This window comes from Lottia gigantea (genome assembly GCF_000327385.1).
Source record: "Lottia gigantea unplaced genomic scaffold LOTGIsca_87, whole genome shotgun sequence".
NCBI classification, from domain to species: domain Eukaryota; kingdom Metazoa; phylum Mollusca; class Gastropoda; family Lottiidae; genus Lottia; species Lottia gigantea.
The window spans coordinates 719,315-734,846 of record NW_008710867.1 but is presented as its reverse complement, the minus strand read 5'-3'; the positions used below and the strand labels follow the sequence as shown (position 1 = coordinate 734,846).

The 15,532-nt window shown below is 39.1% G+C and overlaps 1 protein-coding gene across 1 annotated transcript; it reads left to right on the top strand.

Annotated features, from left to right (window-relative positions):
* Positions 1 to 7,795: 7,795 nt before the first annotated feature.
* LOTGIDRAFT_133855 (hypothetical protein) lies at positions 7,796 to 14,848 on the top strand (the record flags this gene model as incomplete). Its single annotated transcript, XM_009067897.1, has 14 exons — positions 7,796 to 7,873; positions 8,867 to 9,003; positions 9,997 to 10,126; positions 10,394 to 10,473; positions 11,523 to 11,686; positions 11,966 to 12,057; positions 12,311 to 12,369; positions 12,782 to 12,848; positions 12,997 to 13,047; positions 13,309 to 13,485; positions 13,723 to 13,854; positions 14,006 to 14,160; positions 14,303 to 14,443; positions 14,731 to 14,848. The coding sequence occupies 14 exons, from the start codon at positions 7,796 to 7,798 to the stop codon at positions 14,846 to 14,848; spliced, it is 1,581 nt and encodes a 526-aa protein (XP_009066145.1).
* Between the last annotated feature and the right edge of the window lie 684 nt (positions 14,849 to 15,532).

Genomic DNA, 15,532 nt, shown 5'->3' with positions numbered 1-15,532 from the left:
TAATACTCCCAAAAAGTACAGATAAGCTTCTTCAGGGCATGGACTTATCATTGATCGCCGACGGAATAGTAAACACGGAATTCCGTTTACAGAAAAATGATCAATGCATCTCCGTCGTCATAGTAAACCCAATCCGTCACAACATACCCACGCTTAAAAACTAGGCCCGCTATATGCCCGACGAAACCGTAAAAATGCGATGTACACAATACTCCAAAGTCCAAGAAAGGACTACGTGATCAAGTCTATGTACGATCAAGTAGAAGAATTTTCAATGAATTAATTGTTCTAACGTGGCAATAAAAACCCACCTTGTTATTTTCTATTTAAAAAAAGTTATTTATGTTACCTATAAATTGACGACTTCACGACGAGAGCGGTAGATTCCTAACCGGTCTCATTCTATCATTTCGTATCCAAACTTGGTCTCTGCAGGATCAGAGAACTTTTAATACACACAATGTGGAATTTTAGATTGGAAACTTTCATTTGTGTTCTGATTACAACTGCTACTGGTAAGGATGACGAATTTTTTGTTTAAAAACTTGTAGATGCAAATGCAGATGCTTTGGATTACGGAATTTCATGTTCATACAACGGTTAAGAACCACGCCAAGGGAGTTGGCCAGGTGGTGAGTCCAGATGGTAAACAGGGTTTCTCGAAAGTTTCTTGTCTTGCTCTCCTTGCTTCGTCGACTGCCCGGGAAACATTCGGGCAATTTGAGAAGTAAACTACCATGTCAAACTAGCATAGTTAGAATTCTGCGTAAAACTAACTAGCGACAGCCTTTAAAAACCACTAATCAATTAAAAGCTAATTACTAAATCGAACGAACCAAAATCGAGCTCAATCTTATGATCCAAAATTTCATTATTTCAGCCGTTCCAGTAGTGGTAAACAATGAACCAATAACACAAGACTTTCTTCTGAACCATCTACAAGGTGGTATAGTGCCAATAGGCAATACGTTATTTCAAGTTAAAGATCAGAAACACACCCTGAGTGCAACTACACCCAACGCTAATCCAGTAAATAACAACCCAACAAGCCCAACAAATGGACTATCCTTTGATCCATCGGCGGTAACAACTTTCGAATGGAAGCCACCGACACAAAACACCGGGAGTTCACAAGGGGCGCAACCAACAAGCAATGTGAACACCGTGTCAAAGACGGAGGTAAACTCCCCCGCAGCACCAGTTATTTCATCGAATGTACCAGTTACAGTAACTGGTAATGTACAGCCAATAAGTAACTTTGCATCACCCACAACAGCTTCCAGGAGTGCACAACCAACGATCACTGGATCTATCACAGGAAGTTCCCTCAATGTAGGCACCGGTGGTTCACCCACAACGTTCCCCGGAAGTACTCAAGCAGAACCAGCTAGTACTACAGTAATTACTGGCACTGGCTCTTTCACGAGTAATCCGCCAGGAACTTCGCCAACGGCTAATACTGGCATATCAACAAAAATCACTGGCATTTTAACACCAACAGCCACCAGTACCATACCATCAACTGCCCCTGGTAGCTCACAATCCTCAAATACTGGAAGATCACCATCAACAACCACTGGTAGCTCACCATCAACAAACACTGGTAGCTCACCATCAACAACAGCTGGAAACTCACCATCAACAACCACTGGTAGCTCACCATCAACAATTGGTAGCTCACCCTTAACAACCACTGGTACTTCATCATCGACAGCAACTACTGGTAGCCCACCATCAACAACAGCTGGCAGCTCACCATCAACAACCACTGGTAGCTCACCATCTTCAACCACTGGAAACTCGCCATCAACAACCACTGGTAGCTCACCATCAACAACAACTGGAAGCTCACCATCAACAACAACTGGAAGCTCACCACCAACAACCACTGGTAGCTCACCATCTACAACCACTGGAAGCTCGCCACCAACAGCCACCATTAGCTCACCATCAACAACAACTGGAAGTTCACCATCAACAACCACTGGTAGCTTACCATCTACAACCACTGGAAGTTCACCATCAACAACCACTGGTAGCTCGCCATCAACAACCACCGGTAGCTCACCATCAACAACAGCTGGAAGCTCACCATCAACAACAACTGGTAGCTCACCATCTTCAACCACTGGCAGCTCGCCATCAACAACCACTGGTAGCTTACCATCTACAACCACTGGAAGCTCGCCACCAACAACCACTGGTAGTTCAACATCTACAACCACCGGTAGCTCACCATCCACTGCCACAGGTAGCTCACCATCAATAACAGCTGGAAGCTCACCATCAACAACCACTGGTAGTTCAACATCTACAACCACCGGTAGCTCACCATCAACAACTGGTGGCTCACCCTTGACGACCACCGCTACTTCATCATCGACAGCAACTACTAGTAGCTCACCATCAACAACTGGTGGTGCGACACCAACCACTGGTAGCTCACAATCAGCAACTACTGGAAGCTCACCACCCACTGCTACTGGTACCCCACCATCGATTACCACAGGTAGCCCACCTTCAACAAACACTGGAAGCTTACAATCAACAACCTCCGGTAGCTCACCATCAACAACAGCTGGAAGCTCACCATCAACAACCACTGGTAGCTTACCATCTACAACCACCGGAAGCTCGCCACCAACAACCACCGGTATCTCACCATCAACAACTGGTAGCTCACCCTTAACAACCACTGGTACATCATCATCGACAACAACTACTGGTAGCTCACCATCAACAACAACTGGTGGTGCGACACCAGCCACTGGTAGCCCACAATCAACAACTACTGGAATCTCACCACCCACTGCCACTGGCACCACACCATCAATAATCACTGGAAGCTTACCATCAACAACAGCTGGAGGCTCACCAACGACATCCGCCGGTAGTTCACCATCAGCAATCACTGGAAGCCTACCATCAACAACAGCTGGAAGCTCACAAACAACAACCGCCGGTAGCTCACCATCAGCAATCACTGGAAGCTCACCATCAACGACCACTGGAAACTCTCTATCAACAACCACCGGTAGCTCACCATTAACAACTTCTGGAAGCTCACCATCAACAACCACTGGTAGCTCTCCATCAACAACCACTGGTAGCTCAACATCAGCAACCACTGGAAGCTCCCCATCAAGAACCACTGGTAGCTCATCGTCAACAACCACTGGAAGCTCACCATCAACAACCACTGGAAACTCACCATCAACAATCACTGGTAGCTCAACATCAACAACCACTGGCAGCTCACCATCAACAACCACTGGTAGCTCACCATCAACAACTACTGGAAGCTTACCATCAACAACCACTGGTAGCTCACCATCAACAACCACTGGTAGCTCACCATCAACAACTACTGGAAGCTCACCATCAACAACCAGTGGAAGCTTACCATCAACAACCACTGGTAGCTTACCATCAACAACTACTGGCAGCTCACCATCAACAAACACTGGTAGCTCACCGTCAACAACCATTGGCAGCTCAACATCAACAACCACTGGAAACTCACCATCAACAACTTCTGGAAGCTTACCATCAACAACCATCGGTAGCTTGCCATCAACAACCACTGGTAACTCACCATCAACAACCACTGGTAGTTTACCATCCACGACCACTGGAAGATTACCGTCAACAACCACTGGTAGCTTACCATCAACAACTACTGGCAGCTCACCATCAACAACCACTGGTAGCTCACCGTCAATAACCATTGGCAGCTTAACATCAACAACCACTGGAAACTCACCATCAACAACTACTGGAAGCTTACCATCAACAACCATCGGTAGCTTACCATCAACAACCACTGGTAGCTCACCATCAACAACTACTGGAAGCTCGCCATCAACAACCACTGGTAGCTTACCATCTACAACCACTGGAAGCTTACCATCGACATCCACTGGTAGCTTACCATCAACAACTACTGGCAGCTCACCATCAACAACCACTGGTAGCTCACCGTCAATAAACATTGGCAGCTCACCATCAACGACTGGAAACTCACCATCAACAACTACTGGTAGCTTACCATCAACAACCACTGGTAGCTCACCATCAACAACTACTGGAAGCTTACCATCAACAACTCCTGGCAGCTCACCATCAACAACCACTGGTAGCTCACCGTCAATAACCATTGGCAGCTCACCATCAACGACTGGAAACTTACCCTCAACAACCACTGGTAGCTTACCATCAACAACTACTGGCAGCTCACCATCAACAACCACTGGAAACTCACCATCAACAACTACTGGAAGCTTACCATCAACAACCATCGGTAGCCTACCATCAACAACCACTGGTACTTCACCAACATCAACCAATATAATAATTGAATTTCCAAAATCGCAGGAGGTTCCTTTACCAAAAGTAGATCAGGGTTTTATTTCTGTTGGTAGCTCACAAGGAAGCGCTGGTAGTTCGCCAGCTGCAAACAATATAATAACTGATCTCCCTAAAATACAAAGTTCGCCCATACCCGGAATAGATCAAGGCTCAGCATCTGGTAATGCTTCACCTGTAACTACGACCTCCTCGGTTGCTGTGGACGTAAAAACCCCAATAGGTTCTTTACCTACTGCACCAACATCAGATCCGCGATTAAGCACATTGGCTTCTGTTATAATGGACTTGAAGACGTTTATTGGGACGAAATTTTCTCAGCTACAGGATAAGATAAATGGTTTAAATGCAGCAATAACTTCATTATCTACCAGCGTCAGACAAAATCCAAAGATCATACCGGTAACAAATCCAGTTACATCAAGGCCCAATCAAGCTATAACAGAGGTGCCAATTACTGTAGGCCAAAGTAACTCCATCAACACCCCGATACAGACTACATCTACAGTTGAATCTAAACCACCACCACCCACCCTCACCTCGAACACGATTGTTCTGGAACCTGCAAACATTAAAGAACCCCTCATACCTATGTTGAATTCTCCTGTAGACCCACCAACTCCTGAAAACACATCAAGTGTCATTGCCAATTCCAACGTAATTGTGCAGGACCCCCAAGTCATATCTGCAGCTGTTGCGAAGTCTAGACTTAGCTCCAAGGGCGAAGCAGTCACTGTCAACGGTGGACCACTTGCCATGCTGGACACCGGTATTCCAAATTCATTGACCAATTTAGTGGTCAGTCAAGCAGCCGAAAATTCACTGGCCAAAGGTAATGTTATTCAGCTAAGCGGAGATCTGAAGACAGGGAGTCCAAAGATAACAGGAAACATCGTAACCAGCTCCTTAAACGACACTCCAAAGATAACGGGAACAATAACAACATCAGGCCTTTCTGGACCCAGGTCCACATCAACCCCTAAAAGCCCACAAACACCTGTTACGACAACAATTGTGGAACAACCTAGTTCAATAGCAGTCAACGAGGTAATACAAACAAACCAGGAACCGGCAGTCGAACCAAGCACAACGGCATCATCAGCCCAACTTACAGCTGAGGCTGCTGTAAAAGCAGCAACCACAGAACAAGCACAAGTTCAGCAAGCCATTACTCCCGAACAGCTGAAAGCTTTCTCGTCCTTTATGCACGTCTTCAATCAAATGTCCCAAAACGGCGTGTTCTCCGCTTTGACAGATGCGTTTAGCTTACTGACGTCTACATCCAAAAACGTTCACACCAATATCCTACCGATGATAAATACCAATCACGCAGGGGGTTCTACAGCCAACCAACCCGCCTCGATCAATACCAACTTTGGGACACAGACCGTCGTTGGACCAATAGACACGATCCGACCAGCACTACCTGTCGCGTCGATCAATACCAATTTTAGAAATGGAATTCCGGTAAATCAAGGAATACAGACAAATTTCAGTAGCAGAACAAGTCCTGTGGCAGTGAAACCGGAAGTTGGTATTATAACGAACTTTGCAGTAAGGCCTGTCATGAGCAATGTGGCGCCAAAAATTTCGACAAATCACCAACAAACGACACCATAGAATGTGTAACATCAGTTTTAAACGTCTTTTCAATTATGTGCAATAATGGAACAGTAAGATTTGTTTATGGATATCTCTAGATGTTCTTCAAAGACTCTATGTGTAGTGGAAATTAAAATGTTTGAAGAAGTAACGTGTTTTATTATAGATGAATTCCGCTCGATTTGGGTGGAATGGTTACAATATGCATAAGTGCGGTTTGTAACAATATGTTTTGGTATCCGGTTATTTTAGGAAAGCTAGAGCATCGAATAAACCCAGGGGTAGTTTACCATATAAACTGATGATGACAAAGTAAATTGTTGAAACGTCGTGTATAATAAAACTCAGGAGTATACCCTGAAAATGTGTTGTTATTTAATGTATTAATCAAAGAATACGTTGTATAATGAAATAACAATATTACAGCTTACATCAATCAAATGGGCGAGTCGCAATTCATTGTTTGATTGATCAGTCTTGGTTTAGGATCAAATTTTTGACATTGAATCATCAGCTGTCATCAATCATAATCATTGTTAAAAAATAAACAGCTTGAGATATAACAAGGCAGACCCTTTGACACAGCACTATAGATTGGCAAAGCCCCCATCCTCCTCTTTGTGAAATGTAACAAGGGTGGCCCCAAAATACTTCACCCCGGAGAACCTACCCTACAACATTATTCTTGGGGAATGTCCTTTCCGCCTCATCCTTTTTGTAACATGTAACGAGGAAGGTCCAGAAAAGTCCCCTCCTATACACCCGAGCTAAATTCACTCATCATATGGCCAACGTTAAGTTCAGGCTACAGACCGCGTTTATTGAATGACGTTATTAAATTGGATTACTTCCCTTTGACCATTCCTGAACGGGAATTTAATTACCTAGAAATTTGATTGACAGGATAGGGAGTGGCTTAATCAGCCAATCAAATTCGCCAAAATACATCACATGACCTCAATCTATTTATATCTAGATCCTTGTCTCACCATGTGCATTGATTGTCAACAAAAAGACTGTCACTTTGGAGGTCATTCGACGACATTTTGGGCAGAATTTATGAATTAAAACCTTCCTTATTTTGATAGCTTTCGGGACTAATCGAAACTGAGCTCATAGGAGGAGGCGATCGGGTAAAAAAGGACGTTCAAGGTTGCGTGAAAAATCAATTCCATCGTCGATACCGTGAGTCCAAGCTGTGGGCTGAGAAAGCGAAAGTAGAGCAATTTCATCATCACTTGAGTATTTGGATATAGCTGAACTGTATTAAAAGAGACTACATATAGTCGATTCTCGGAAGCATTGGCCGAGGTCTCGAGTCTAAAAATACCCTAACATAGTTACTTGGATTTTCTCAAATTTCAAAGGATCACTTTCGAGGTATGAGTAGCCTCTTTTTAAGGCATTTCACAACAAAATGTGCACCCAATTTTAATGGAAAGGGTAGATTTTTTAGTATTTATTCTTCTGTCGGGAGGCAGACTTCTTATGGAAGAATATTAAAGGGAAGTACCTGTGTAAATACTAGAGATTTAAATGGAATACCCCACACTATTAGAGATGGACAAGCCAGAAATTATACAGCAGATATTTTTGATGGGTAGGTACCTTTAAGGAAATGAAACTGAAATTTAGTTTTGTATCCTTTTTGTCTCCTTATTTGACTAATAAAATGAAATGAAGTTTTATATTCTACTATTCTAGATCTTGTTACTCTAATGAAGTGAAATGAAGTTTTATATCCTACTGTTCTGTATCTTATTGAGCTAATGAAATGAAATGAAGTTTTATATAGTTTTGTTTTTATTTTTCCAGAGGAACATGGAATATGGATGATATTGAAGACAGAATTTTTGATTCACTCTGTGACTCAGAGCAATATCTACCAATTCTTAAATTCAAATCAGTGAGTAAAATTTAAATATCTTCATATTTTTCTTAACAGAAAATAAATCTTTCTGTTATTTTAACAAGTTAGGACCCTAGTTATATAGTGGTTATATATAAAACACGAAATAAGTTTATATTTCGCACGAGTGCTGTTTTAATATAGTTATAGTTATATATATAAATAATAACAAGCTTTAACCTTGTAAAATAAACGTAACTTGACATTATATCATTGTTATGTTTATATTTATGCAGATTTTATAGATTGTTGTCCTATCTAGCATTAAAGGGACACATCCACAGTTAAAAGAAATAACCACATTAAAGAGAACTGCCATATTTGTGATTACTGAAGATTATTACATTTTTTTCTATTTCATTACATGAAGTTTTCTACATCAAATTCTATTTAGTATTAACCTTGAGTATCTTTATGTGGTAGTCCCTCTTTAATTCTTAAAAAACAATAAATACCCTACACCTCACTTGATGAAATAAAATGGCTCATTATTTGAATGGATTCAATCAACAGAATTTACCAAACTGACAAAAACTATAATTGTCCCTTTAATTACATAAAACATTTTATCTGATTCTTTGAAGACAATTAACCTAAAAAGGCGAAAGCACTTAATATTACTGTGTGTTTAGAATTAAATTAACATACGATTAAATAAAAATTAACAATAAAATTGTTGTTTCTTTAAGATAAATTCCTGAACCATGAGTTTCATAATTTTGCTAAATTTATTAAATTATTTGGAAAGTTTAAGTCCCGTTTGATGCAGAAAAACCTACATCTTAACTTCTTTGCAGTTGTTCAGTGGCACAACATATTACAGACTGATTTCATACCATTTTAAGAAGTTTTACATCCTATTGTTTTACAGCATATGCTGCCACACCATACAGTGTGCACAGAGGGGAATTATTTTCAGAAGAGCTTCACAAATTTCCTTGATATTATAATTTCAGAAAACTTTATTCCAACTTGTTCTATTCATTTCAGCAATTGCGTAAAGCAGGTCTTCGAGAGACGGACCCCAGACTAGCAGAAACCATGAAGAATCTAGCACAGTTCCAGAGATCAGTGGCAGAAATGGAAGGCGTCCATTCCATTCACTTAGACAGAGACACATTTAGAAAGTAAGCTGCTTTTTAAAACTGTTCAATTCCACAATGAAAAAAAATGGTACCAATTTAAGGGGGTGCTCAATATATACATTCAATTTCCCAATATTTTGAGGTATTCACCCTTTAAGTATATATAAAAAAAAAGTAACAGTATGCTGATAAGGCAATAAAAATTGATCAGTCAGCCTTGTAATGTGATCTCAATAGTTTTTATGGCTGCTGACTTGTGTATGTGTGGTTGATTGAATAATAATACCAGGTCAAATATAGGTCAAGGACATTATGGATTTGGGTCAAAATGTCATATAAGAATAAAAAAAATGATTTCATACCAACAGGGCATGTCTAAGCTGTGTTAAACTTGATTTAGAGAGATAGAGCAATGATAAGGCAAGATCCCTAAAAGGGTTGTTATTTTGCTTGCAATGCCAGACAAAAAATCAAAGCATATGAGCAAGTTCCTGTCCTTTTGCATAAAATACCCTCTTCTGTCAGCAATAAAGCATTCCCATGTAATCTTGAACATTTGAAACTGGGTATTCCCCTTTAAATTAATCTGACAGACTGCCAGGTTTACAAGTTATTAGATCACCTTGTTTACTAGTTATATCAGATTTTATTCCAGGTCATTGCCTCCTGCATATAACCTGTTTTATCTTCCATAATACCCTAGATTTAATATTGGTCATGGTCTCAAAGTCACAGTGTTTTTTAATAGTCTTAGGTCCTTCCTTATATAAATAACAATTAAAAACTGTATAATTAAATATATTGTGCACTCTTTTAAGAAAAATGTCACAGTGATATAAATCCTTTGTCAAATACATAATAACTATATACTGTATAATTGTGACTATAATACGCATTCCATCCCTCCGGCCTCCTTTTGGGGTAAAAATCTGCGTATTATACACACAAATATATGGTTATTAAATGAATAATTCAATATATAAATAAATGAATTATATTTTGTTTTAAATAATATTTTTTGATATTTATTTCCAGGTGTGTAGGTGATAATATAATATTAATCAGTAAAGCTTTCCACAATAATTTTATCATACCTGAATTCCAGACTTTCTGTCAAAGTATTGATGACCTTTATTGGAAGGTTAAAAGTAATACCAATGGCAAGGTAGGATCTTTTGTTTTTAAGCCACTGAACTGAACTAGAGTTGAGTTTCATGTTATCATGGCGCTTTCAGAGCTCGGGCTGGTCCAATTTTGCCCCAACCCCCACTTTCAATTTGTCATGTGGAAAGAAACGACTGTGAGGCCTCCTTGACAATTCTGTTCCCTGATTGGCCCTAACTAAGTTATTTATTGGCATAAGATTAAATTAATCAGACCCAAGAAAGATGTTGGATGTTAAGATTTTTTGACTACTGTGGTGTAATTTCAGGTAGCAAGTTATATACCTCAGTTAGCCAGGTATTCAGCTGATTTCTGGGGTGTATCAATCTGTACCATAGACGGCCAGAGGTAAGTTTTACTTATACCCCCCTCCGCCACTCCAATAATCCAGTTGTGCAGTGGAGTAATTAACCCAAATTAAAATAGATTTTTGTGATGGATCAATCAGATGAAATCTATTCATGATTTGTTTTGTAAAAGGAAGCTCTGTGGCCATTAAAGAATGAAAATTGAGAACAATCCCACTCTCTCGTGTAGTAATTAAATTAAGCTAAGAGTTAGGTTTATGATGCTAAAAATAGATTATCATGAACCAGGATCTCTTTCTATCAGCTCTGGTAGAAATTTATATTGATTTTTTCTGATAATAGAACTTACTTGGAAGTCTTCAATTCTCTGTTTGTTGAAGTCTTCAATGCCATTAACCATTATTGACTGCAAGTAGAAAAAAAACATGTAAAACTTTGGCTAGAATATTCTTAAAGGTATAGATAGAGGGGAATCAATTGTTGCAGGAGGGTAAGCATGCCCTGCCTTGCTAGGGACACCAGCCATAATACATATTTCAGAGGGTTGTGGTAGTTGGTAGTTAGATTGAGGTGGGATTTATATACCCTTGCCCTTTTCATGCCGTGGGCAGCAGCTGAAATTTGCTGGATTAAATTATTCGTAACAGATGCATATACAATAATAAACAATGTTAGTAGGAGGTAAATTTCCCTAATTAATTATTCCGAATAATTAATGAGCTGAATATGATTGAATTAATTAATTATTGATTTGTTAATTTGTTAATCCAGCACATATATATATTATAACATACTACTGGCCTTTTGAACTCTTTATAAATGAAAACAAAATATAACAGAGTTTAATAGTATACATTTCTGCTCTTTATTATGCACATTTTACAGTTAAAAACACAAACAGTCCACATTATTATAGGGTAGAAAACATTGTAATCGACTCTATACAAGTCAGGCTTAAGTTGTGCTTATTACCACTTAAACTACCTAAAGATAAAGTGGACTGGTCCTATTCATGCTTGGAATTTTCCCTGCATGTGCGCAAATATAGTGAAGATATATGTAGCCTATAACTGTTTCTTTCCACTTCAGGTATTCAATTGGTGACGTAAACATTCCCTTGTGTTTACAATCAATCAGCAAACCTCTGACGTACGCTCTAGCTTTAAACGAACACTCACCCGATCTCGTACACGAATACGTTGGCCATGAACCTAGTGGCCGGCAATTTAATGAAATTAAACTCAATGCTGATGGTAAGTAAAAGTAAAGGGATTGTGAAGAGATTGCCAAACTTTTTATGTGTCTAGGTGATAGCAATGATTTGCACCATTCTAATTTTCAGTCAGATGTCCATGGGTCTTGCAATTCCACTAAAACTAACAGTTTTATGATGTAACTATCCCAGGGCCCTGAAATATTCTAAGCAGCTTGTCTTCGAATGCACCATTTCTATTAGAAACTACCAATGATATTGCTGTCTGTGTTAAGCCAACTGTTGGACGTATTTGTACTATTTTTGTCTCTTTTTGTAGATAAACCGCACAATCCAATGATCAACGCTGGTGCAATAGTATTATGTTCCTTGTTAAAACAGGGTTCAAATCTAGCTGATAGGTTTGATTATGTAAGTTCATATTCATAATAATATTTTTCCAGTTGGGCTACATCAAATACCAAATATGGCGTATACGTAATGTCACACGGGCTTTTATTTAACAGGAATCACTAAGGGAAACTTTAAAGTTCATTGGCAAAATTTCAAGATGGTATAGAACAGCTGGGGAACGGTTTTGAGCAAACAATGAGTCTCTTCTTACAAACTGAAACAACTAGCTAGGCTACATACTGAATTATCTCTTTCTTTTTACTCCTGGCAGACGTCAGAAATGTTTAAGAAGTTGGCAGGAAATGAACACATTAGCTTTAATAATTCAGTGTAAGTTTACTTTAATATTTTATTAGATGATCGATTTTGTTCGGACATATTTGTGTCGTCTGCTCCAAAATCTACCATATTTCTGGCTGCATACGTAGACATTTTTGCGCCAGATATGATTCTTCAACAGTTGGGATATGAGCATTCCATGGTGTCTTTATAAGCTCAATTTTCCCCCTCTATTCCTTCTCCGCCATTTTGAATTCTGTCTTTACCTCCTATGCTTTCAGCGCACTTGGAGCACATTCTGAACCCTGTTCCAAATTGTTTTGAACTTGGGATTGATTCCACGAATCCTGAATGTGCAATATTCACCAATCGAGTGCCCCCATGAAGATGTCAAACATAGTTCACCATATACCAATGACAGTCAAAGGGAAGCAATCTATGAAATATATTTTAACTATTTCAGATTTTTATCAGAGAGAGAAACAGCTGATAGAAACTTTGCTTTAGCCTATTATCTCAGGGAATATAAGGTAATGTTAAAGTTTACATCATTTCTTACGAGGGACCTCATGAGGGACCTCATTGGGGACATTGATTTGGCAATATTTATTCAGCATCTTTCATTATTCCTTAAGGGAATCAAGGCCAGTAATAATGGATCATATATTTTGTTTTCAGTGTTTTCCAAAAGGAACACATGTGATGGAAACGTTGGATTTTTATTTTCAAGTAAGTATAAATTGTTTAGTTTCTTAAGGTTAGGACAAAACAGTTCTTTCAGTGGCTGATACATTTTATGACAGAGAAGCTGAGTTGAGAACCAGTTTGCAACCAAACCAGAAGTTAGGGCTGACCATGCTTCTAGTTAACCTTATCATGAACACTTGTTCCACTTATGCTTTGGATGACAGAGTTGACGATCCAGTTTAGAACAGAATCAGAAGTTGAAAGCATCCAAATTGAAAGCTCATTATTGTGTTATTATTCCAGCTATGTTCAGTGGAAGTGACTTGCCAGTCTGGTTCTGTGATAGCGGCCTCTCTAGCTAATGGTGGAATCTGTCCTATAACAGGAGAGCGTATCCTAAACCCGTACTCCGTCAGAAATACTCTGTCGTTGATGCATTCGTGTGGAATGTACGATTACTCAGGACAATTTGCTTTCGACGTAAGTTTTGTTAATTCTGGGGATTCATGGTGGTTCAAGGAGGACGACGATTGCTTCTTGGCAGGAATGTGTCTGGTTGTTTGGTTTGGACAATAAACCGAAATTATTCTCATGGGACAATAAACCAGGGCCCTGTTTCTACAGACTGTGCATGTAAAAGATCTCTAGACAGTTGGAGAAGCATCAACTGTCTTCCAAATAGGAATAATTTAATGTTTTTTTCAATTTTCATTTTAGGTGGGTCTACCATCCAAATCAGGCGTATCAGGTGGAGTCATGTTGGTGGTACCCAATGTTATGGGTATATTTCTCTGGGCCCCACCATTAGATATTTATGGTAACAGTTGTAAGGGCATACAGTTCTGTGAGGTAGGAGGCATATATATTTCCATTGCCAGGATAAAGCTCAAATGGATATGGACGGAGCTCATTTTATCTATGCATACCATTTTTCAAAATGAAAATTGGCATCCAGTTCATCTACAACTTGCATGGGAAAATGTTCCATCCTATTTTTCAGGAATTGGTGGATAATTTTAACTTCCATAATTACGACAATCTAAGATATACTCAACGAAAACAAGATCCCAGACTACAAAAATTTACACATCGTGCCAATTCAGTTGTTCAGCTGTTATTCGCTGCCAAAAATGGAGATATTACAGCTTTACGAAGGTAAGGAATAATCTATATTGATGAATCTATGACATCACTACTCCCGCTACAAACAAAATGTTGACTGACTTGTCTAACTCACTACATGAAATTTTCAAATTCGTTAAATTAAATTTATATGGATATATATCTGCACTTTCAGGTGCTACCTATCTGGCCTGGATATGAATCTAACAGACTATGATGGAAGAACAGCTCTACATGTAGCCAGTGCAGAGGGCCATACAGAGGCTGTCATATTCCTACTAGAAAAATGTAAAGTCTCCCCTTTTGAATGTGATAGGTATGTATTGGTGCATAAAGCCCTTAAGGGAGACACCTGTCATTTTTGGTCTACCCCTCAGGCATTTTCTGGAGACACCTCTGGTATTGAATGCATTCTTAACAGAGCTGCAGCCCTCCCCAAAATCTTTCCAAGGCAATTCAGTGCTGTGGGTTAAATTTCTCAGGTTAAGAAAAAATTTGATGCACCTCCAGTGCTTTGAAGAGTCAGTCCTCTGTAGCCTTGTGCCCATTATACCAAGATTATAACAGAATATGGCTCTCAACGTTACATCTTATAAATTGCAGATGGGATTATACAGCCTTGGATGATGCCAAGAAGTTTCACAAGACAGAGGTAGTGACCATTCTAGAGAAATACATGTCTACCAACCCCAAACAACAAGACAACAGTCAACAGAAGTAATTCCATGTGGGATTCCTGATGCTGTTGAATTTGCCAGTCATGTCTGGTTTTTGCTCCAAAATGGCTGATAGATACTGAGAACATTTGAATGAAATTATGATCTAAAAAATTTTTTCTTTGAAAATCTTAAATCAAGAAATGTGGTTCTTGTTTGAAAACGAATCTCATTTGGTAGCCATTTTCTTGTCATTGTTCATGTATTAGCATTTCTTTATTCGCATGCATCATCTATTACAGGTGCTCTTGGATCTTCACAATGTCAAGCTATTACAAACTTCATAATTATACCTTGACATTGTGAAGATGGTGCTCTTGATAAACCAGATCATTTTAGTTTGTCATTAAAATTCATTCACATTGCAGACACATATTTGCCTAGATACATAGTTACAGACCAATTTAGAAACAGAAACCAATTACATCTCAGATACACATGTATCACCAATAGTAATTCAGATACACATGTACCCACCAATAGTATTTCAGATACATGTGTACCCACCAATAGTAATTCAGATACATATATATCCACCAATAGTAATTCAGATACACATGTATTACCACTTGTAATTCAGATACACATGTATTATCACTTGTAATTCAGATACACATGTATTATCAATAGTAATTCAGATATATATATCCACCAATAGTAATTCAGATACACATGTATACTAACAGCAT